General features: G+C 39.5%; 1 protein-coding gene across 2 annotated transcripts in view; it reads right to left on the reverse strand.

Annotated features, from left to right (window-relative positions):
- PIK3R1 (phosphoinositide-3-kinase regulatory subunit 1) overlaps positions 1–24802 on the reverse strand; it is an 86764-nt gene that overhangs the window by 50860 nt on the left and 11102 nt on the right. For both annotated transcript variants that reach the window (XM_082837366.1, XM_082837367.1), the window contains exon 2: positions 24067–24786. In XM_082837366.1, coding sequence (XP_082693492.1) covers positions 24067–24400 — 334 coding nt within the window. In that variant the 5' untranslated portion in view covers positions 24401–24786. The remainder of the gene's footprint in view (positions 1–24066; positions 24787–24802) is intronic.

Consider the following 24802-nt stretch of genomic DNA (forward strand, 5'->3'; position numbering starts at 1 on the left):
CACCATCTCCTAAGGCAACGGAATAATGAAAGACACATGTAGGTACTTGCCTGTCATCAGACACCAACTCCTCAAGTCGGCCTGAAATTGGGCCTGTAATTCTGAGGATCCTCAGGTTCAGGACAGTGTGCCAGGAGTGGTCTAACAAGGTCTAGGTCTTAGTCTAAACAACACATGAGAGATGCAAGAGGCTGACCTTTTTCATCTCTGCTGGATTTACTGTGGGACAAGGCACAGCTCTTCCCATCCACGGGAGATGTGAGGCATTGCTCAAACACTTGGCAAACTTTAAGGTCTTAAGACACCACATTGTGAATTCTGCCTCATTCCTGCCGGTGAACTTGAGGCAGGGCTTTCCAAGCCCACATGCATGATCCAACCGGAACATCTCCATGGTCAGCCATTCCTTCTGCACACAGCCAAGGCTCCACCAAACCCCCAGCAGGGTGGGCCCCTGCAGACCTCCGGATCTCAGGCTCTCCTTGGAGGACACCGAGTTTCCTCCTCTCTCTATCAACGCTGTCAACTTCGTGCCTTTCTCTGGATAGAAAAGACTTGATTTTCAAACTTGCAAAGTCTGAAAAATGGACTAATGAAAACGCTGGAAGATTTGAAAGAAAATTGTTCTAGCCCATAAGAAAGGCCTCCTACTTTTGGCAGCTGGTTCTCCCATCCGAAATCGGCGAATGGATGAATCCAGGGCTCCCGGAACTTGCCTTTCCACACACCCCAACCTCAACCTACAGACTGACTCTGATGCACTTCCTGTGAGTGTCAGTCAACGGCTCACAAATATCCAGCCCGCTAAGTTCAAGGTAAAAACCTTGAGGACCAGTAGGGCTCAGAAAGACATACTCATTATAAAAAAAATTTTTTTAAACATAGCAGGGGACATTGAAAAATCAACTCAGAAACACTGTTTATGCCTTTCATCTGCTGAACCAAGAACCTCTGGGTCATCTCACGCACAGCAGGGCTACCAAAAAGGTTTTAGCAAGAATACTTTTCCACCATACATTATGAAATAGCTATTTTAAAATCAAATCTAGAATCCAGGAATTTTAACCTACCTTAAAGAATCACCTACCTTAAAGAACCTCCCTGGCAGAAAACCTAACCAAACAAACAATACAAACCCTAGGATAGTTTAAATGGGATCCTTATCTGAAAGCAATAGCAGTAGCCCATTGTATGCTGAGAGGTTCTGAAGATAAATCTTTAATACCCAAGAGGTGATTACTGTGTCAGGAAATTAATCATTCCCCTTGCTTCCCTAGTCCCTTGGAGAGTCACAGGGCAACAAGCTGATGGAGCGGCAGGTATATACATAAAAGGCAAACACACACACTTCTGATTTAAAGGATCTTTTCGGATATGAATTAGTTTCCTTTAGCTCGGTGGCGCTGGTAAGCAGGTTTTGAATTGTGTAACCTCAAGAAGCCCAGAGAGTCAATTCAAAATCCCCAGCAGCATTGCTTTTAGGAACAGAAGGCTGGGGACACACAAGCACTAGCAAAACCAAACTCTCCCAGCGCAGCTGAATGTCAATACAGGAAGTCTCCGACTTACATATGGATTGTGTTTCCCAAGCTCGTTTGTAAGTTGGTTGTGCAAAACTTGGAACACATTTTCCCCCAGGAATGTTATAAAAGGTGGTTAGGTCCCCAGATTAGACCACCGAAGTCTACTTCACAAGTTATTTTCAATAGCTACATTGGTGACAACTACAAATGAGCATAGTTCAGTGGCATCATGGGTAACTGAAATTTTAGTAAATAGACATGGAAACCTAACCCACTTATAATAATTTCTGTATCTAAGTATTTCAAGAGCAATAGGAATAATCCAGTCCTCCCCTCTTTGTCAATGTTGTTAGAGGCGCAGGCGGAGACGGAGCTGGGGGAGTTACAACGGGTGGAAAGCAAGGGTCAGAGGAGACCTGGCAATGCCAGGAAGGAACACGTGGGTTCTTCCCATGCTGGGGACTGTCACTGAGACCCAAGACTCTGTGAGAGGCTACCCACTCACTTCTCTTGCTTGTACAATCTGAGGAGGGGGCACTGCAGCCCAAGCAACCTATATCCCAGAGAGAAGGGCAGTGATGCAGGAGAGGAGCTTGTGGCAGAGGTGAGGGAAGGCACCTCCTTCCATTTCCGAGGTTCACTGTTCACACAGCGGGGGTGGCACTAAGCTCATGCTCTTTGCTTCCCTCTACTAGGTTTTGGAGCTTCACTGCAGGCGGTGAGGTTGCTTTATTCATTATGGCGACCACAGCATTCAGCCCAGTACTCGGCATAAAAATAAGCGCATAGTAAATGACTGTGAACAGAGGCACCCAGCGAATCCCCTCCAGTTCTCTGAGGGAACAACTGAAAGTCACTGGCCTGAGCTGGGTATTCATTTACCCATCTGAATAATAAATATTATTAACTGGTAAACAAATACCATCTGAATATAAATGGCTATATTCATTTACTCACCAAATCATCTACCAACTAACTGCCTTCTATGCAGAATGTTCAAATGGTGGCCTGATTGAGAAAGTATCTGTGTTAACTTTTTTCCCCCAAGAGTTTCTATTCAAAGAATACTTGAAACGCTTGGTAAGTGATGCCTATAAACACCTATTAAAATGCAGCTTTATGGGAGGTTAAATCATTATCATAGTAGTGCAGTAACAGGAGCTATAGGGGAAGCAGAATTCCTAGAATGGCCTGTTGGACTAACATGTCCTTTGGAGAAATAAACTTTAGTCATGAAGTCCAACTGCCTAATACACTATTCTTTATAAATGAATTTGAATTTAATTAGTTTGATTGTGTGTGCTTAAGTACTGGACTCTGTGACAGGACCTCTTACTGCCAAGGCAGATCATTTGGGCAGCATTGAAAAAGCCCAGTACATCTGCTTTCATGGGAATAAACTACAAAAAAGACCAAGGAGAGGTAACCACTATACAGAATTGATGGTTGAAAGAGCAGAATTTTAAAAGGGATAAAAGTTGGACAGTGGGAAAGAGCACAAGTTAAGGAGGGAAGAGTTTCACGTGTGCCTAATTCCACTCTTCTTTAATGGTAGGAACCCCACCAACTGGAACAGGAAAATGACTCTGAATTTTAAATAATGAGTAAGCATATATTCCTTTTCCTAAAGGAAGGGACAAAAATAGAAGAGAAAGAAGGTATCATTACTGGTAAATGGGCAGGTCTTTACAGAAGGAAATTACACAAACTGACTGTAACAATGCATTTCAACTTTCCTACATAAAAACACTCAGGTCTTAAAATTCTTTGACAATGTTCACAAAGCTACCTTTTTCTCCTCTATCTCAGCTTTTCAAATTATACAGCAGGTATAAGCCTACTATTGATGTCCACAGGAATCAGCTGGAAAATATAAATATGTTTTACCTCCTTCAAAAAACATTCCTTGATTTATTATGGCCTCACTCCAACCACTCTTCTGTTTGCTTTTTGTTTTTATTGTGCCTACTCATTTAAATTCATCAATATGTTGCTTTATAACAGTTTATATATATATATTTCACACATATATAGGTGTACTATGTACAAATTAAAGCAAATAACATATGGTTCTTCCAATTTTCCTTGTACCCCCTCTTCTTTAGCTGTTAGAGTACTTAGTTCCCAGGCGTGTTGGGGGGAGGCGGGAGGGCGGTGTTGGTGGTAAACAGGCTTTGTCAAATTAATTAACCAAATATACAATGCCAACAAAGGGCATCGAATGATTATTTGGGAAGTACCTAAGATAAAAATGCTTAAAATTTCAAATACAAACAGACACATGAGCAAAAAATAAAGAGAGAACACAGGAGCAGTGATGGCCTTAATCCTGAATTTGTTAGGATATATACCTACCTACACATATGTGTACACACACAATCACTGATGAAACACTTACCTATGTAAATTTTAATAATCTCAAGATGTGAAGGATCTGTAGATATTGAGGACACACAGAGGGAAGGTGGATTTAAGATGGAATAATACTATTAACAATAAAAAATTGCTGTACTGCTGTTTTATAATTAAATACAAGTATTCCTAAAAATTGAATTTATATACACATAATATTGGGGAAAAATTATTAAAACGAACATTTTCCCAGTGTACAACCACTTGAGACTTCTCAACATCAAAATATGAACTTTTTTTTTATTATTATCAAATGTACCTTAAAAGGATGTTTGATGACACTGGAGAGAGCATCGTCTATATAGCGCTCATCATCTGGGAAAAACAGATCCTGGCACCAAGAGGCACGAAAGGCCCATGTCACCAAGCCCATCCCATTTTGGTTGGACAGGAAATGCTGGATTTCAAAGCCTGGACTGAAGGGAAGTCCAAACTAACAATAGAGTTAGAAAAATGTTTTCAAAATCAAGCTTCCAACATTTGTCCAATTAAAAATGCACTTAAAAAAATAAAAAAAATAAAAATGCACTTAATATTCTATTACAATGGAATTCTGACAGTCTCAAAAAATATGCTTTCAAAAGGGATCCTGAGAGCAGCATACCTCCTCTCCTGAAATACCTGCTATAATTTAATGCTATTGGTGATGCGAAGTTCAAAGCACAGAATAAAGATTCTCATCAAATCACACATTTTCAAATACCTCAACCCAGAGCACCATCGAAATAATTCTGTTTTGATCACACTCATTACCTGTAAGAGTGGCAAACCTTTTTTTTAGTTTTAGTTCTTTTCTTTAACCAATAGGTGGCAATCTTTATTGCTAAGACTATTTATTTAGGCAAGATTCAGTTGAGGAAGATTGTTTTCCCTTCCTCCTGTCAAGGCTCAGAATTTTTTTTGTTTTTTTTTTTAACTAATGAGCTATTTGTTAAATGATGAGCAATTATAAAAGTGAAAGAGTTGTAATTTACTAAGGTACTGTAATTTTGGCTTCGTAAGAGAAAAAGACGACCTGAAAACCTCCTCACAAAGAAACACACCAAAAACACGACTTTTTCCTTTTTTTTTTTTTTTGACCCAGCATGGTTTGGGCAGTATTATTACCTCCAAGTACAGCAAAGAGAAAGTACACAGTATACCCAGATGGCATATTAGAGACTCTGAAACAGCTCTCAACCAAATGGTACAGGTAATGAAGACACACAAATGTAGAAAGAATGCAGGAGTTAACTAGAAAACGTCGTCAAAGCACTATTCCAGTGTTTTTGTGGTTTTTTTTTTTTTTTTGCTTTTTGAGGCAACACGTACACAGCTCTTTGGCAAATTCACTGCCCTTTTCATTGAAACTGAAGTGAGTTCAAGTTTATGTCTTACAAAGAATTGGTAGCACTACTGTTGCTATCTAACTTATGTAACTCTGCTCTAATTGAACCTCATTTCTTCTTTGAATAGCCTCAGAGAAGCTAAAAAAAAGTTCATTACTATGGAGACAAAACACTTCTTCAAATAATTTTCAACTGTTTAAATCGGCCCCAGGTCTTTATTTCCCGCAGCTAAACAATCTCAATTCCTTTCATTTCCTTCAGGTCTAAACATATCGCTTAAGTCTAAGAAACAATTTTGTATGTGTGTGTGGCAAATGTGTTTTTTATGTTTTTGACTGGCATCAATGAGTATTTGGTTTTCACCGAGAAGATTTCCTTTTTCATACTCTAATTAGTATTTTAGGGGCTTGCTTCTGATGATGATGCCTCACTGAAAGCCTTGGCTTGGTAGAGTGTCATTAATTCTGTTTTACAGATGATAAAACCAAAGTTAAGTATGTTACTGTCTTTAGGTCACACAGCAAATTAGTCACAGCAATTAGGACTAACGGTTGGCCAAGGGCATTGTTCAAAGCCCCGAGATGCCCAGCCTGTGCACAAGGGCTCCACGTAAGCAAGAACAATGAAAAAGGACACTGAACAAAAGTGTGATGGTTGCTTTGGTGCTCCTGTAACATCACTAACTCATTCTCCTGTGCATCTTACACACACCCACAAAGGCCAAAACTTAGCATATGCAAAATTCAACCATCTTAAAATTTAAAAAAAAAGAAAAATGATTAGAATTCCTAAACTTACCAAGAATTCCTAAACTAGCACTGTTAAATACATTCATTTACAACGCAATAAATAATGATGAAATATAATAAGGATTTGCACTACAGTAGTACAAAATTTTCCTCCAACCCAGAGGCTACTTTGATCAGAAAACAAGAGATAGTTAACAAGACCCGTCACATATTGCACGCTATGTTCTTTCCGGATACTGCGATGTATTTCTTCCTTTTGAAGACAGCAGCTGAGTCTCTGAGAATCTACCCGAAGCAGAGTGACTTGGATGCCTGATTTAATCCGGCAATTAACTGTGAGTCACTTCACCCCTGTTTTGTCCGCTCAACAACAAAAATAATTCCTTGTGCTACAGGGATGCAGGGTGGTTAATAAAACTGCACACTACTTTGAATTCTTAGAAATTGTAAGACACATGGGATGTGTCATGCAATGGAATATTACAGCATTTTAGATGATGTTCAGTTAAAGCTATTATTTCTTACCTCTAGTCCCACTGATTGCCAGGTTAGATCTGAGAAGTTCTGAACAAGCGCCATTTTTCTAAAACATACAGTCTTAAGACTATTCTTAGAAAACAAGAAAGAAAACTTAAAATTAGCAATGGATCCGACCACTCAACTACTCAGTGAAAAGTAGCATTGATATATTCAGCATGGGCTACAATACCGTTACAGCAAAAAACTCTTCTTTGTATCACAGAAATTCAACTTATGATTTGACATAAAATATGCAGTTAGAAGGAAAGTTTTCCTAAGGACCGCTGAGTGAGCTTCACGTTCTAATTCAAAAAAATAAATCCTAAAGTCTGTAATTATGACCCGTTTAGGTGAGAAACTTTCAACACATGCTTCCTGCTGAGTCCCATTGCCTGAAGAACAGAATTTTCCTCCCTCTGTCCCGCACCCATACAAACACTCCTCACAACTGTGTTCCGTGCCGATTCTTTTGTTTTCCTACCTAACTAGAAGAAAAAAAAATCTAGGCGAATTATTCCAGTGTTACAGGTTTTTATGTAGAAATAAAAGACCATCAAGGCTCAGTGGTTAACAGGATCTGGGTTTGCCCTGGATAAGCCACACTGCTGCTTATACGCTTCTGCCCAATCCACAGGAATGCAATCTCAGTAAAGATATAATGAATGCAGCCACAGAACACTCCAAATCAATGCTTGAAGTTAAGCTACAGCTGTTTAATCTTCTCATTGTAAGAGATCAGAATACCTTCTAGAAGAGCAGGAAGTAAACAAGAGTAAAGAGAGGAAACTGAAGTTACTCAATTGTCCATGAAGTTTAAGGAACCATTTTACGAAGCTTCAATTAAACAGTCTCTTGTCACCGGTCTATGAGGTGGTTCAATGGCAGACTTTAGAATCTGGATCCCCAAACTAACGTGCTTCTCTCCCTGAGCCACCGAAATTAATTGAGCACTTGCTAAAGCCCTGGGCTGGGAGCTAGTCTTAATGTCGCTTCTTTTTGGTCAGTAGATCAAACTGCCCCTAAAGCAAAAGAAAGGCTGCACAATGGGATACATGTGTTTACCACAGTTGGTTGTAGAGTCCCACTGAATAAAAGAACAGAATTTTCCATCCCTCAGTCCTGCACCCAAGCAAATACACACTTTTTAATTGTGCTTTGAGCTGATTCATTTATCTTCTACCTGACTAAAAGAAAAAATCAAGTCGACCTATTTCCATTTTAAAAGGTTTTTATGTAGAAATAAAAGATCACTGAGGATCAGTGGTTAACAGAATGTCCTCCAGTGAACATTCTGGGGAAGAAGGAAAGGTACAACTATTAATATGAATTCCTAGTGGGGCCCCAGACCACCTCTCTCCTCCATGATGAACTGTAATCAGTGACCTCTGTTGACAATTAGCTATAAATTACAGAACTGCCCAGGCTCCAGAGTGAAATGATTTATTTAGCTACAGCTATGGTAGAACAGAACTTTCTGCTTCCTAACCCCGCCCTCTTTTAATTCACTGAAACTTCCCTTCAAAAATGTTCTAGGTTACGACCTTCGTGGATGGTGTTCCCAGAGCTGAATTTTCTCTAAGGAAAATCCTCTCATCTAGTTGGAGTTCATAAGAGAGGATACATTTTTTAAAAAAAAAAACAGGAAACAGAACATCAAAACCTTTCAAAGTTTTATGTGTCTAGTTAGAGCAGAGGGACAAATCTTTTCTTAATCAAAATTATACTTTACGAGTTAAGAGGACCTAGTAGGTTTACAAGCCTATCAGAGAAGTTCAAAAATAACAATTCTTCTGATACCAAGAACAGAAATAAAAGTTACGTTTCACATAACACAGAGGCAAAGGGCTCAAATGGGCCTTCCTCTTTCATCGTGGCCTTTTGTAAATATTGCGACAGTAGACCAGTGGGAATTCTGGCAGGAAAAAAAGTCCCATCAGAGACTGGCTTTTTGTTTAAACAAAAAAAAAAAGCCTTGCTCATGCAGAAAATTCTTGCTTTTGCCATTATGTGGTGTCTGGAGGAGGGTGGGAAGAGGAAGGCTTCTTTCTATATCTGTAGAGCACTGTAATTTAAAATGAGTCATGTAAAACATAAATGAAAATGTTAACCTCTGAGAACAGGGGTCAGTAGATTTTATTCCCGCTTAGATCCAGTTTTCTCTGGCAAGCTTGACTAAACCCAAACCAGGGGCTTTCCCTACAGATGTATTGCAACTTACCCAGAAACTGAGGGTTAAGTCTGAAAGAAGACAAGCTCAAGAAAGAGGCCTTGCGAATTTGAGAAATCCTTGGTTATGGCTCAGCTCTGGGCTATCTGGTCAACCCAGCATACCTCCCATTTCATGGGAGTGAATTTTCCCCAATCACAGCTACAGAGCATACCCTCACTTCTAAGAGGGGAGGATTTTTCTGCCTTAGGGCTAAGCCATATTGCAGTAGTGGACACTGGGAAAGCATCTGAGGGCCTGTCTACCATTGGAAGACCTCTCTTTCTGAGTCCCCAGCTGTGGTTCACTGGAAGTAATTATTCAAATAAAATCATTAAATCCATCCTGATGACTTAAGAAAACCACTAGAACCAAGGACTTTTCCTTTGGCTTCCTACACCATGACTGACATGAACTGAAGTTTGACTGCTGTGTTCCCTGAGCAAGGCTCAACCAGAGGCCAAATGGAAACGTTCAGCCCCCCGATCCATGTTCTAGCTTCAAATGCTCTCAGTCAGAGCTGCTCTCTTCTCTGAGTAAAGATTAAACTTGCATTTAAATGATCCATTAAAACACACACATTCTTCTGGACTGGCCCTGCTATCGAGGAGTCCAACTCTAGGTTCAAACACTGATACTGCTCTGCTAGCACAATACTTTTGCATGAATGGTGTGAGGTCACTGTTTTAACTCATACATTATATATTGTTCCCTCTTTATTGCAAGAAAACTGTTAGAGAGGTTGATGATTTCATACAAATTGTCTAATATACGTCTCTGGTTTGACATATGGTTCAAGCACGTGATCTTAACAGAAACAAAATATTCATCAATCAAGCATTTTTAATATCTCTAAGATTTTTCAATTAGTTTGAGGGTAACTGAATTATGGGGCAAAAATTACAAAGATGTGAGACTGTATTTAAAAAGCCTACAATTTATAGGCCACTATTTCCTAATATTTATTTAATTGCTTTCAGAACCTGTGGTAGCTTTAATATGACATGACCTCTGGAGAAGTTAATCCTAACTAGAGGTTCCGTCCTCCCCCATTTCACTTTGAGGGTGGTACAGTGTGGTGTCGGCAAGCACACGTCCTCAAGTCAGAGAGTCTGCATGCAAGTCTCAGCTGTCCACCATCTACTAGTATTTGCCCCTGGGCAGGTTGCTTTTTCTAAGCCTCAACCTATAAATAGCACTAAATAAGATAATGGAGGTAAAGCACAGAGCAAATGCTCATGCGTGCCAGCAAACGTATCAATAAAGAATAAACTTCAAAATCTTCATCTCGAGGTAAAACATTTCATCTGACACGTATTTAAGAAAAAAAAAAGGCAGCGTTCAGATGCAATGAACTAAAAACAGTTATATTTTAAAAACTGCAAATACAACATTTTTATAGCAATCAAAAATTCATGTAATCATTCAGTTACATGCCCATAAACAAAAGGTCCAGAAAAGGTAACAAAGTTCATCAGAGCCTACACCACCTTTGCCTAAAACACTCAATATCAACTCCGTGAGACGGATTTCTGGGAAAAGGCTAACATCAATCAGTAATGGTCTCTTCACCTCCTATAAACAGAAGATTTTTTTCCCCTTCATTTTAAAAAGGTTTAATTACTCTAACTATTAACCCCCACCCTCTCCATTTCCTTTTCTTAGGAAATTATACATGAATGTGAGACAACATAATCTGAAGACTACTATATTTGCTAGGATATAAAATTTAGAATATTTCAAAATGCGAAATAAACACAGCATCTGACACTGGCAAAAGATGGTCCCTTAGAGATTCAGTGAATCAAGAGACGCTGAAGCAAAAGCGTTGGCTATATTTTAAATTGTTCTAGAAAATAGATGGAGCAGGGGTTGCCTGAGAGGTGGGAGTGACAGTGGTCTTGTATTTTGGACAAAGATCATTGTGAAACTGACCCCATCCTTCTCTTCTAGAGTATATGAAAGGCAACTAGCCTCACAGCTAGACTATAACTAATCACCCCCCACCCCCTGCAAAATAAACTCACAAATATTTTCACTCTTATAGTTAAAGAATATAAATTACTAAAAATATTAAAGGGACGTAATAACTAGGTTGGAATTCACCAAAAGCAGTTCAGGGGATGAAAATAGTTAACTGGTGACAATTGGCTTATGTGACCACACTGCCTTTAGATAAGAAGAGGTCTCAGTCCGCTGCACAGGCTCAGGAAGCTGGTAAAGAAAACACGAGTAAATATTTTGTGCATCTTGTGAAACTCTTCCTTAATTCAGGCCGAAGTTAGATGATTCTAATCACAGAAGAGCTGGATAGATGTGGTCTGACAAGAAACAGAGTTTTAACCTAAACAACTGTAAATTTTATGTTCCAATATGTTTAAACTTCCTCTAAATGTTAAAGCCAACCAGGTTTCTCAAGTTTCCCTTCAGGGGAAGATCAGACCACAAATGACAGTTACCATGTAACTGTGCATGTAACTACAAACAATGATGGCTAGTAAAGGAGCAAGTTAGAGCTAGCTTTCAATCCTTTCAAGCCTCCTTTAGTGAAGTAGCAAATCAATTACATTTCCACCATTAACTCAATGATGACTTTTCTATATTGCCTTATATACTGTACTAGCAGATAGATGTTTACATAAACATTATCTATATAAATGTTATTAGACATAAATATATTTATATAAATTATATAACTTTACATAATAATGTATTTAATATATAATCATTTATATAACTTATATAGATGATTTTATATTAATGTCTTACCATGTTATAAAGTCATGTTTTCATATATATATGAAAGCACTAGCCAAGTGAGGGCTAACTCGAAGGTTAATATTTTAACCACTTAATAAGCCCCATAGCTTCCAACCTGCCGAGGGAAGGAACTGTCCCTTAAAACTAATCACCTCTTCCCAGCCTGTTCCGATGAGGTTCTTCTGCTGGAAGCAAGAGTAACTCACGCATCTGTTTAGTTCTCTTTAGATTTTCTTGGGTCTATTGCCTGAGAGTGAGAAAATCTGGTTGTTTAACTCATTTTTTTGCATATCAGTCTGCTTCACAGGTCACTGGCAAGCCAGGGGATGACTTGCCCTCCTGGCTAACAGACTGTGGCCAGAAATACAGTAGTGTCGCACAGCACGAACATGACCACCCAAGGGCCCTTCCACTGTATCACACTGCTGCTTAAGAATTCTGGGTCAGGGCTTCCCTGGTGGCACAGTGGTTGGGAGTCCGCCTGCCGATGCAGGGGACGCGGGTTCATGTCCCGGTCTGGGAGGGTCCCGCATGCCGCGGAGCGGCTGGGCCCGTGGGCCATGGCCGCTGGGCCTGCGCGTCCGGAGCCTGTGCTCCGCAACGGGAGAGGCCACAGCAGTGAGAGGCCCGCGTACCACAAAAAAAAAAAAAAAAGAATTCTGGGTCAAAAAGTCACATGGTTGGAGGTCAAACCCCAACTCCTGCCTGAGCTGTGTGACCATGGGCCATCATCTAATTAAGCTTTAATCTCTTTATCTTTACAACAGGTATAATAATAGTAAGGCCAATGTCATACAGTTCTAATGAAAAGTAACAAGTTAATGTAGCAAAATGTTAGCATAGCATCTGACACAAAACTAGTATTTGTTGAACGCACAAATATAGGTAGGTATAAATTCAGCTTTATATTTATGTATGTAGATATATGTTAATACATGTATTTCTGTAAATTTTCATACATAGTAATAGTATTGACATTCCCCACGTCAATAATAATTTTATGCTTTGTTGTCTGTTTTTTGGAATACGCCTTGTATTTCTAGGTATTTGGAAAATATATAACTTACAGTTTTATTCTTCTGGCAATTATTCTTTAAGTTAATCAAAATGAATTCATTTTTAAACTATGCCTTTCTGATTATAAAGCTTAACAATGAAATGGCAATTTTGAAGTTTGCCCTTGTGACATGAGAAGTTGAATATATCTCACTGAGCTCTTGCTTATCAGAGAACGCCTCTCAATTCCTTCCACATGATATCTAAGGAAGCAACACATTAAGGTCTTGAGTCACCTTCTTTCTTCCTCAAAACTCTGCATCCACCATCTTTTGGCATTTACTGCTACAAAAGACAAGGAAGCCTGAATTCTGCTCCTTGATAGTTAACCAGATATTTTGGAAAGACGTTTAACAGCATTCTTATAATTAAAAAAAAATTGCCAAAACATATCTAGAGGTGGCCTGTCATTGATTTCATCTAAAAAATGTGGACCACGCTTCCAAATCTGCACAAAATGCATGCATGCTTATTTTATAATGTTTGTTCTTTTTCATTTGATATGACTTATTACTCATTTATCAACACTGAAAATCCCCATGTTATACCTTCTTACTATGCATCTACAATCTTCTCTTTCATTTTCATCTCTTTTCTCTTTCGATTCTGGAAGAGCTCTGAGTTTCTTCTCTATAACATTAATTTTATTTTCAGCTGTGTTAATTCTACTCTCTATTGTCTCTCCTATGGATTTTAATGTGCTATACTGCATTCTTAATTTCTTTACAATTTTTTTTTTTAAAAATGGTTTCACTCCCATTTCATCCCATCCAGTTCTTTTCAGCTCATAATCATCTACTTTCTGCCCCTCTTTCATTTGGGCCATTGCTGGAGGTCTATTCTTCCTTCAAATCTTTGATACAATCTCTCCTTTCCTTTACAGAGCAATGTTTTTCAGTAGGCTCAGCTATTTTTTTTTCCCCCGTTTATTGATCACCTTACAGGGAGATATCTGCCTGGACCTGGTGTTTGCTCTGAGCTACTCTTTTTTTTTTTTTTTGCTGTACGCGGGCCTCTCACTGTTATGGCCTCTCCCATTGCGGAGCACAGGCTCCGGACGCGCAGGCTCAGCGGCCATGGCTCACGGGCCCAGCCACTCCGCGGCATGTGGGATCCTCCCGGACCGGGGCACGAACCCGCGTCGTCTGCATCGGCAGGCGGACTTTCAACCACTGCGCCACCAGGGAAGCCCTGCTCTGAGCTACTCTTGATCCACGTGGGTGCTGGCTTCAGACCAAGAGTTGGTAGGCAGGTTGAGATGAACAGTTCCCAGGCCAATTTCCAATGTGATTTTCATTTCAATACAGTTTTGCTGAAAGCAAACCTTCTCCTACCTTTACTGCCAGGTTTTCTGAGGCTCCGAAGGATGGAGGACTCAAACAATACTGAAACCCTCAGGAAACACGGGTCTAACTCTACCCCACCTCCAACACTTTACTTTTGTGGAGTAAGATTCTCAAGAGGTAACAGTATTAACAATGCCCCTACCCCACCCTCCCAGCTCTGCCTGGTTATTTTCTGAGTTATGACCTTCCACTGAATAAAAAGGCACTGTTGAGGAGATTAGAAAGAGGAAAGGAAGAGCATTCTGGGGACAGCTGCTAGGCTCTTTCTGAATTACAGGCAGAGTTGGGGAGGACATGTCTCTGCCTACCTATTTTTAGGTGGTCAAAACTTATTCTGCCTGTGTTTTTAAACCCAGTTCCATTTGGTTTACAGTAGACACTTCTCCTGCTAGTTCTAGTTTTTATAACTGTTTAGAATATAAGGACTTTTCTCTACCTTCTTAGAGACTCTAGTGAGAAGCGTGTCAGGGCTACCAGGCAAAGACCTTTTTAAATCAGGAAACTTTTAAATAAGTTTCTTTTTTAACTGGGGGGGAAAAAATAAAACAATAGAAGCATCCAAGAATTTTTACGGGCGCTCGTGTCCTTGCAGAGACTCTCTCTGTGCAATGTCACAGTGTCCTTTTACGTTAAACACCTAGGATTAAATTCACCTGTGCCTTTCACTTGCCCCCATCTACCCTCTTGTCCTTGGAATTCAGGTAACAGAAACATGATGTTTATGTTATAAACTTGGCAGTGACTAACTTTCCTGAGAAATAAAGTTTGACATTCAAAGGAATTTAGTCATCTAGCCAAACTTTAAAAATGGCGTTTACTGCTCATTTTGACAGAACTCAGGTACAAGACTTCAGATTCATGTGAGTCCACTTCAGATTTCTTATACTTAGGGACTTTAAGCAGCTGCTGTCCACATGCCAAAACACATAATTTTTATGCTGGATAGCCTCAGCTTTTGGCTTTTAAGAAGCAAGTAATAACCTGCTCAATTTTAACCAAAATTATAATTATGAATCAGAAGTAAGAAAATGTGAAGCTCGGGGAAACATTTGAAGCAGACATTTAACTTCTTCAAAAATAACAGAAATGGAAGGAAAATCACTTATCAATGGTACATAACTTTTGAGTATCTGATCAAGGTGTATTTGAGAAAAACTGCACATACACACATATAACCCCAAACTTTGTCTCAGGTTCATGGCCTTATCAGTCTCTTTGTAACTCAACTCTTTCATATATTTAGCAGACGTAAGAAAATGCTATAAGTTGTAGGTAAAACAAGATAATTTGTGTGATGGTACGAATGTAACAGCCAATGAAACTTAACAGATAAAACAGACATAATTACAGACCACCCAAAAAGCAGAAAAGAGCCGGTTCCTTCAGTTACTGATAACTTCACAAAGGACTGCTGAACAAGACCCACACGACTGCCTTCTGGAGTGTTCCTGAACCCTCTGAATGCTCCTCCTAGGGAGCCCCCTCCTTTTTAAATATTTACACAATCATTTGAGCTTTAGTTCCTTAATCTGGAAAATGGTTCTAATGCCATATTTGCAGGGTGGCTGTAGGGACCAAATGAAAAATGTCTTTAAAATGCTGAGCAGAATGCTTGGCAAATAGTAAGTCAGCAAATTTTTAGGGAATATTTGGAAAAAGCCATTTTCAATATTTAAACAGACCCATGGGGAAACATGGGAAAATGACTCTAATATATACTTTGATATGTTCTAACCAAATTCATTACATCTCGTTCCTTGGTACTTTGTAGATAATCACGATTATTTAGCAATAAAGTCACATCTTGCTCAAACTTCTTTGCACCTGTCTCCTTTGAAAATGGAAAATTTACTTTTTGCTCCCTGAAAAAACATGGTAAGACCTAAGTAAACAATGTTGTAAAATACTCAGAAATTATAAATTAATAATGATATAAATATTCAACTACGTTTCCATAGTTAAGAACAGGAATAGAAAGATATTTCAAGTGAACTATTTACTGATAAAGAAGCAACATTCTTAAACATTAGAAAATTTTTAAACAGGATAAAAAATAAAGCCAGCAGTGTTTAATGCGGATTCACAATAGATTATCTTATGAACAACCTCAAGTCATTTTGAAAATTGCATTTTCCAAAACCCAGGAGCAAGTTGGAACCAACGCTGACTGTCTCTCGCTGTGACGGTGGTACCTCGCGCAGTATGAAGGCACTATGGCAGTTTTGCTCCTTAGGGTAAAATTTGGAATATAACACTGACCACCCAACAGTCCCTCTGGCTTTACAATGAAGACTCACATAATGCCTATGCTAATGTGTTATCTCTTGCGTACATATTTTAACACTGCTATCACATAAATTTGAAGAGGTCTGAATAAACAAATCTTTATAACCTGAATAGGCAAATGTTAAAAACATCACCTTCTATCTGCCTTGGAAAATTTAACGAAAAACCCACTAGAAAAATCCCTAGGAACTCTGAGCACATATCATGTCAACAAATGTAGCTATGCCACACAGACACAGTCCAAGGGAGGCATTCCATCAATGTCTTTGAATTCGCTGATAAACTGCAATGTGTAAAACGGGAAGAATCTCAAATCAATTTTGATGTCAGCAACTGCTGAGTGCCCACCAACAGAGTTAGAGCATAAAATCTCACACTTGGTGAAACAGATCTTAAAATCATACAGTATGTAGATTTGCAAAAACTTGGTACCAATTTGGCGCTTTCATTAGCAACAATCCTATATCATCCCAAGGACCAACCTCCAATCAGATCTTACAGTGAGGTCATGTGAGCACATCTGCCCAACCATCTTTGCTTATTTCTCTGAGTTCCTTCATTATTTTCCCTTCTAGCTTCTGGGTTGCACTACTGGGGAAACACTACTAGTGAGAACTTACACTTTCTGCGTTTTGTTTCTCCAACAATTCTTATGAGTAGGAATGGAGAAACTTTTACTGATCAAGTGTCAGTAAGAGGTTAAAATAAAAATACAGCCAGAATTCAGAAGACATAGCGTCTACTTCTTGTTTTAAAAGTCGAGAACACTGGGATTAGAAGGGTTATGGAATTTACAGAAAGCAAAGCAGAGTGGAATTTCTGATTCAAATAATATACCACAGGGATTTATATTTCACTTATGGCTACATCTTTACCATCTTGGATATCAGATTTGATCATCAAATTACAAATAGTCTTCTACAATACAGTGTTAATAAACTCACAGTGGGAACTTCAATACGCATCAAACTGTGACAGGACAGGAGAATCTATACGCATTGCACAATACAAGCTACCAACTGAGAAGAGATAAATAGATGAATACACACACCCCCAAGCAAGAAACAGAACAGAGAAGGTATTCCTGAAAATGACAGCCATACTTTAGGTGGCATAAAGCCACTAGGACAAAGTTCTCCATGCAAAATTAAACAGAAAGATCTGCTGCTTGTTTGTTTTGTTTTTAATTGCAAAGTTATATTTCATCAGAACATTTTTTAAATGTACAGTGTATGGAATTATTGTAGCAGAAGCAAAATATCACGGTCTTTTACATCAACTAATAAGTAGGAATGATGCGTTTATAAAGTATTCTGACAACATTTCATTAAACTTGATATTTTAGGGCAACTGTACCCAAGTAATTAAAATACAGTCAATTTCTAATTCGCTTTGACCTTCTCTATTTAGGTTATTTTATTGAAACTGAAAACACTGTTTTGATACTGAATGCTATAAACTCAATCAAGACCTCAAAAATTAAGATATAATCCATCATGCAATTATCCTTCTCATTTCTAGTTAAAATACCAAGTTATTTTCTCCTATTTTAGCCTTCAAACCAATTTTACGTCCTTCCTCATGGAAATTTGTTAGCAACAAAGACACAAATATGCAACAGCCAGCTGTACTGCTAACATCTGCTTTCTTTTACTGAGAAAAACATGGATATGTAAATGGCATCTAATACTTGGTATTCTTATTTGCCAGAGGTACCAGATTCTCCCCTTTTTGGAAGCTACTTAGCATATAAGGTGCCATTTGTTGTTGGATTTCAGAATTTTGAACATTTATTTTCTCAAACTCTGACTTAGTGGAGAAGTGTTTGTTAATCAGAATTTTGCCTGTTTTAGACAAAGATGCATTCACCTACAAACAAGGGAAGACCGACTTCAAAGTTATCAAAGGATCTATTGACAACTAAGCTAAAAAGTTAAAAATAGAAACACTTTTAACATACAGAATTCTACTTTCATGACAAAGAAAACTGTATTAGAACATCAACATTACCTTGGTTGCTAGTAAACAAAATAGGATCACTCCACTTACACAGCTCCTGCTCGAATCAGAAGTGTGAGGGCTTTATTTGGTTATACAGACATGGACATTGGACCCTTTACCCATTTTGGAAAAAAGAACACAGAGTGAAATCTCTAGAGCCAGCAGCCTTAATGAAAGCCTCTGAACATATATCTCACTTAAGTAAAAAAAATATATATAATTTGCATACTACAGCTGTGATTCTAAATGACACATGCCATGGTAGCCTGGCAGAAAAGCTTTTCCTCAAATAATGTCTTATCTGTAACCCTGAACTTAGCTGTCACCGCAGCTCCAGGAAAGCGAGAATCAAATCCTTCCTGTCTAATAACAGACTGGAGGAGGGAGGGAGGAGTCCTCTCCTCTCTGGGAGACAAGGGGACCTTCCTGCCCATCCCACCTCTGGGAGCCCTGTTAATTTCTAACATGGCTGGGCCAGCTCGGGGCAGAACGTTTCTGCTAAAAAGCAGCAAAGGCGAGAACACTTTCTCTTCTTCTCAATTTCCTTTTCAAATAACTGTGGATATGGAAATTGTTTGTTAGGGTTACTTTCTCCTTCACATTTCTGGGGAAACAAAAGAATTAAATTTAAAATTAACAGGGAAAACGTCTTAAAAATCAAGAATTTAGTAAGAAGAATAGAAACGCTGGTGCTCCTGAGAGGGAGAACTGTTATAATATGTAACTAAATGCCAGAGTGATACAGTCTGTCATAAGAGAACTGGTTAGGCTCACCTGATTTTACCAAAAATGATCACCACATTTGTTTTTTTCAGGCCTGCTCTTTAATCAATTATATTGATGACATCTTTCAGATGTCACTTCCTACTAAAACACGAAGGGCAAACACTTACATGTTGGGAATTTCCTGGCGGTCCAGTGGTTAGGACTCAGCTCTTTCACTGCCGGGGCCCGGGTTCAATCCCTGGTCGGGGAACTAAGACCCTGAAAGCCTCGCTGTGTGGCCAAAAAGAAAAACAAACAAACAAACAAACAAATCCCCAAACAAACAAAAAACAGGTATATGTTTACATCTGGGTAAAAATCTCTACTGTTCTGATTAATTTTTCTGGTGGGTCAGAAATTAAAGACAGGACTCCAAGGCCCTGATCTTCAAATATCCTGCAACCAGGCCTGCTTGCTTCCCAAAACACAGTGATCAATGAAAAACAGGGAGTCAGCACCAAAGTCAGGTCTCACCCCATCATTGGGGGCGGTTGACCACAGTCCTCCCGCTTCACAGCAAAGTCTCACTTAAGTAGGAGAAAAGGTGAGGAAAGTTATGACAAGGCAGCTTCTGAACTAAAAAAGAATTCAAAAAGGCAGGAATTCGTGAAGCAAAGCAAACTACTTTCACAGGTACTATTTCTGTGAGTAACAGCAGTACGTTCCAACCAGGGGGCTCAGCAAAGGTGTATAATTTGGGATCGGGTCACCATCCTCTGCGACCTCTGTACAGTGTAGTCAATCTATGTGATGTATTACAGCCTTGCTTTCTAGACAGGGGGCGACAACCGTGGAGGGACACTCAAATGCTGAGTGTGAAAAATGGAAAAATCACGTGGCTGGGGAAACCATGAAAGCAAACACAAGCTGCAGGCTTTTCTCTTCTTCTGTTTAGAAGGAATTTTGATCAAAGTTTAAAACAGCCCACACCAAATGTGTGCTTTATGTTTTATATGTAGGACCAGCTGGGACCCACTGTCAGAGTCCAGAGTGGGAGCTGGGGGAGGGGTGTGCAGATGGGGGATGGAAGTGGGGATGAACTCAGATTCCTAAGTGATCTCTCAAGCTAGCAGATTTCAACATCCTATACAAACTGATGTGGTCATGGAATCTCACTAGTCTAAATATTCTGGATTAGTGTGACTTTAATCAAAGGATCTCAAAATACTGTCTCAAGAAATAGCCCCACTGGACAGCTTACTTATGAAAGGAATACAGTTTGATTCTCTTATCCCTAAATCCCCACTTCCATCAACTCATTTCCTTGTGTCAGGGGAAATATGGAAGCACCGCTGAATGCAGAAAGAGCAGGAAGATGGTCTTTCAAGAGCTCCCCTAAGGAGCATGTACCACCCATTGTGCACCCCCATCACACCGTTCACCTGCACCAGACGGGGAAGAGGTTCTCTCCAAAGAAGGTAAAACGGGGCTTTACTGGGCTGTGGGAAAATGAAATGTGATGCTGATATCTGTGATTTTAGCTTCCATGCAAAGAGGAGATAAAAGAGGGGGAGGGACAGCATAAAATCTGTGCCCGAGGACACTTGCTGATCTTGACATGTGCTCTATTAACTTTGCTTAAGTGGCTGACAGAGTACACTCTCAGCTCAACATGCTTTCCCACCCGCAGAACTACCCGTCCTAGGAAATGGGGTAAAAAATAACAGCTTTGGAGACACAGCATGCAATGGTCAAGGCCAGGTCAAGATTCCTCAGATGTGAATGATGTGACTAACAATAAACCGTGATGTTTAAAAACAGAATGGGCTGTTACAGCCGTGTGCCTGCACGAGACATACCAAGCACGTGGCTCACTTCCAGAGTCACGTGGGATGTGAAACAGCTGGATGATGCGCTTCCACAGCAAGCATCTGTCCACTTGCTAATCACCTACGATGCTGTTCTAGGTGATTGGGATAATGGAGAGACATCCAAGACCCCTGCCCTCACAGGGCTTAACAATCTACCAGAGTGAACAGATAATAAACGAACAATGTGGTAAGTAAATTCTAGAGTAGGTTAGATGATAAATGCTTTGCAAAAGCAGAAGGGCAGATTGTATGTGAAACGAGATGAGCAGAGCCAGCCTCCCTGAGAAGAAAGCTTTAAGCAAAGAGTGGAGAGTGGGTCAGCTAAGAGGACGGCTGAGGAAGAGCTGTCCAAGCAGAGGCCCGAGGTGGGAGAAGAACCGGAAAGGGCATCAGAGGGCACGCCATCTCTCTCGGGTCCGACTTCATCTCTCATCCCTGCTTTCTAGCACAAGATAGGGGCTCAGTTCATATTTACTGAATGATTTAAACTCCAAGAAATACAAGATTATCCAATATACAAATTCAATCCAAACTAGGCCAGGGCTTCATAAGAAAACTGTATGCAAACTGGATGGGTGGAAGGTACATTCTCCTGAGAGGAGCTGGGGATCAGATCTTCAAATGGGTTTTTGACTCTCTTTTCCCCAAAATGTGAGACATCACAGCCTTCTTTCCAGGAACATGCAAGAAAAGCAAAAAGTGGGTTCTGTCATCAGGGGGAACGCCTCACACAGATGCTACTTGTGGGCAGAGTTTAAAGACAACGTTCTTTTAAATACAAAGAGGGAAGCTGGTGAGAGGGGCATAAAGGTAGGTTTATCCCACGCTCATCTCGGGGGCGTGCCCACTGTCCCCATAACACTCCCTCCGCAAAAGAGACCTGCATGTCACCGGGGTAACCTTCTCAATAAAATACAGTCAAACATGAAAAACAGGCTAAGTAAGGTGAGGGAGTAAAAAGGAAAAAAAGGCGAAAGAATTCAATTACAGTAAGAAGAGAAAAGTACTATCCTTTCTCACCTTCATATAATTTGTCCCTGCAAACACTTTTCAAATAAACACACCCTCAGGCAAAAGAAATTAAGCCCCACAGGTTCCAACAAATAAGTCTGTCCTTACAACTACTTTCCATATCAATTTGACATGCAACTAGCAGGAGCTGTGGAATCCTCATTTCATAGGAATCATATTTAAATGAGAATGCAAGAGTAACATTTGTAGAAGATCTAATATTTAGTACCTCAACTCCCCACCCAACCCCCCATACTGTCTTTTCAACCTTTCAATTGCTCCTAATTTCTCATTTATATTCAGGCCTGCTCTAATACTTTAATGCACATTACCGTGGGTCTCTTTCTTAAACTCTGCTAAAATATTTCATTTTACTCTTTCTATGTATTTAAAAAAAAAAAGAAAAAGCTGTTAAAAATCTCAGTTGTTACCACATTACGTGAGAAAGAAAGCGTTATAAAATAGCTTAGATCCTACAAAGAGAAAATCATTTTTAAGGAAAGACTTGCTTTTCCGTATACTACATCCAAATGAAAATATCAAATGCAATTTTTGTTTAGAAGCTATTTTTACAAAATCTTTCTGTCCCTAATCTTGACAAGGTACTCCTTTTAAATAATCTTTTCTGACCTGACTCAGATATTTTTATAAGTCTGTAATCTTTTGTATGCCAGGAGAAATTATATCATTTTTCCCTTTGAATTAGACTACATATTAGGAAGTGTATCTAACTTAAAAAAATCAAAAGTCAAATTAAAAATATGTAGTTTGGTAGGAAAAAACAATTATGTATATACCTCCCCTCAGCTAAGTGAAACTATGCAAGAAACACAATGGTTGACAAAATTATATATAATTATATATATATATATATATATATATAAAATGACAAAATCGTATATATATTACATATATACATATGTATATATGTACATATATACATATATGTATACATATGTATACATATACATATGTATACATATACATATGTATATATGTACATATACAAAAAACTTTCAGAGTCAAGTTTTTTTGATTCATCTAGAAAAAAACCTAACATTTGCTTTTGAACTGTCAAGTAAAACATATCATTTGAATATTATTTCTAAAGTACAGTATAATGTTTATAAAACAAGTATCCCTTTTGGGTTGGGATGGGAAGAGAAAAGCTCTTCCCTTCAAGTATCCTTAGTGAGTTCTTCGACATTTATAAAATATTCCCAATTCCATTTACCCTTGCATTCTGCTTCTTCACTCCCGGTACCTCATTCATTTGTGCTAAAATAAGCCAACGTTAGAGAAGATACAATAGGAACAGGATCTCTTCCAGAAATACACCGTGATGCCCACAGTCAGTTTTACTTGACACATAACCACCGCAGTTGAGTCCACCCATCTGAAACACATCTTTCCACGCCTTTCTCATTCTCTGGGAAAGATTATACAGGGGAAACAATGCTTGAGATTTACCAGTGAAGAAATGAATGATTTGACAAGGCTGTTAACAGCAAAGTGGAGTAAAAGGCTTGTCTCTGTGTGAAACTGAACAGAAGAAATACCTTAAGGAACAGCTGTGCTCAGAGCTGAAGTGGGGACCATCTCCAATGAACAATGAGTGGGCTTTGGATCAAGGTGTTTTCCGCTTGAGAAAAATATTCAGTGATTTTTTTTTTTTTTCTCATGAAGGCCAAGCACACTATTGGCATTAATGCTACAGATGACACTACCCAGGCAGGAAGAGAACTCCCTGTGCACCTACACTAACTACAGGATAGAGTTTCAGCTTCAGCAAGTATTCCTGGAGAGGAAACCAAGAGGTAGACACCAGGTTACAAAAGCAATGGTTTCTTCTCTGTTGAGTTCTGTGGTCATTTTATTACTCTCTCCATTTTCCATGCAGATCAAATTAACGTTAAATATACTTACATTAGACTTACCCTCTACTTTCCCAAAATGATTATTTAGGTATATAATACCAGTTACAAGAATAAGAATGCAAAAGGTGTTTAATTCCATGGCAACTCTAATAATAGTGTTTTGAGACACTAACTGAAAAGGTTCTCAGATATCACCACCCTAGTTTTATAACAACCCTCCACCCCACAAACACAAATTTCTAGCCATGTAATGATTGACCAGACTTTTATGCACCATACATAAATTCAGGTAAAGCTGCCAAAACAACTTCTGCCCAGACCGTTTCAGCCCAGCTCAACCAACGTGAGACTTTTCCTTTTAAAAAAAAAAAAAAAAAAAAAAAGCAGTCATGAAGCAATCACTCATCAATACTGACCTTGCTGCTCACTGTCTGCTTCAGTTTTTGAAGAACCTGGTGCAACAGGAAGGGGTCGAGGTGGCCGGGGCTTTGGTGTGGGCGGTGAGATCTTTTTCCTTCCAATGTATTCTACGTAAGTTCCCGGAAAGTCCCCCCTCTCCCCAGTGGTCTCGTTATAGCCATTTAACCAGCCGATTTCTTCAGGCCTGGCTTCTTGTCCATCACTGAATCCAAGAGCTACTAAGGACCCTTTATTCACAGTCAGTACGTCCCCCAAGTGCAAGTCAATGTCTTCTTCCCGCTCCTTTTTATAGTCGTACAGCGCCCTGTACTGGTACCCCTCGGCGCTCATGGCTGCCAACCTGCGACCATGCGACAGCTGAGGCTGGCTGCACACCGCAGTCTAACCTGACGTTTCTATGGAAAGTGAATTCAGAGAGTGTGTTAAGATTCCTAATACACGTCCGGCAGGGGATAAAGGATAACTCTCCAAAGGTTTAAGAGGAGAGGTGATTGGCCATCCGGCCGTCCATCTGTCCTCCATCAAGGGTGTGACTGAAGTCAGGGCTCACTTCCTCTGTGGCCGCAGTCTTCCCACCGGCTTCCTTTTCAGCAACTCGTCAACACATTGACTCAGGGCTGACTCTCCCTTCGAGGCCCGATCCTTTCTGACACTCTTGTCACACTGTCCATCTGTCATCTGATTTGACTGTGGCACACACCACATGCGAGCTGCACCTAGCAAAGGGAAAAC

The sequence above is a fragment of the Leucopleurus acutus genome (assembly GCF_964270905.1).
Source record: "Leucopleurus acutus genome assembly, chromosome: 3".
Lineage (NCBI taxonomy): Eukaryota > Metazoa > Chordata > Mammalia > Artiodactyla > Delphinidae > Leucopleurus > Leucopleurus acutus.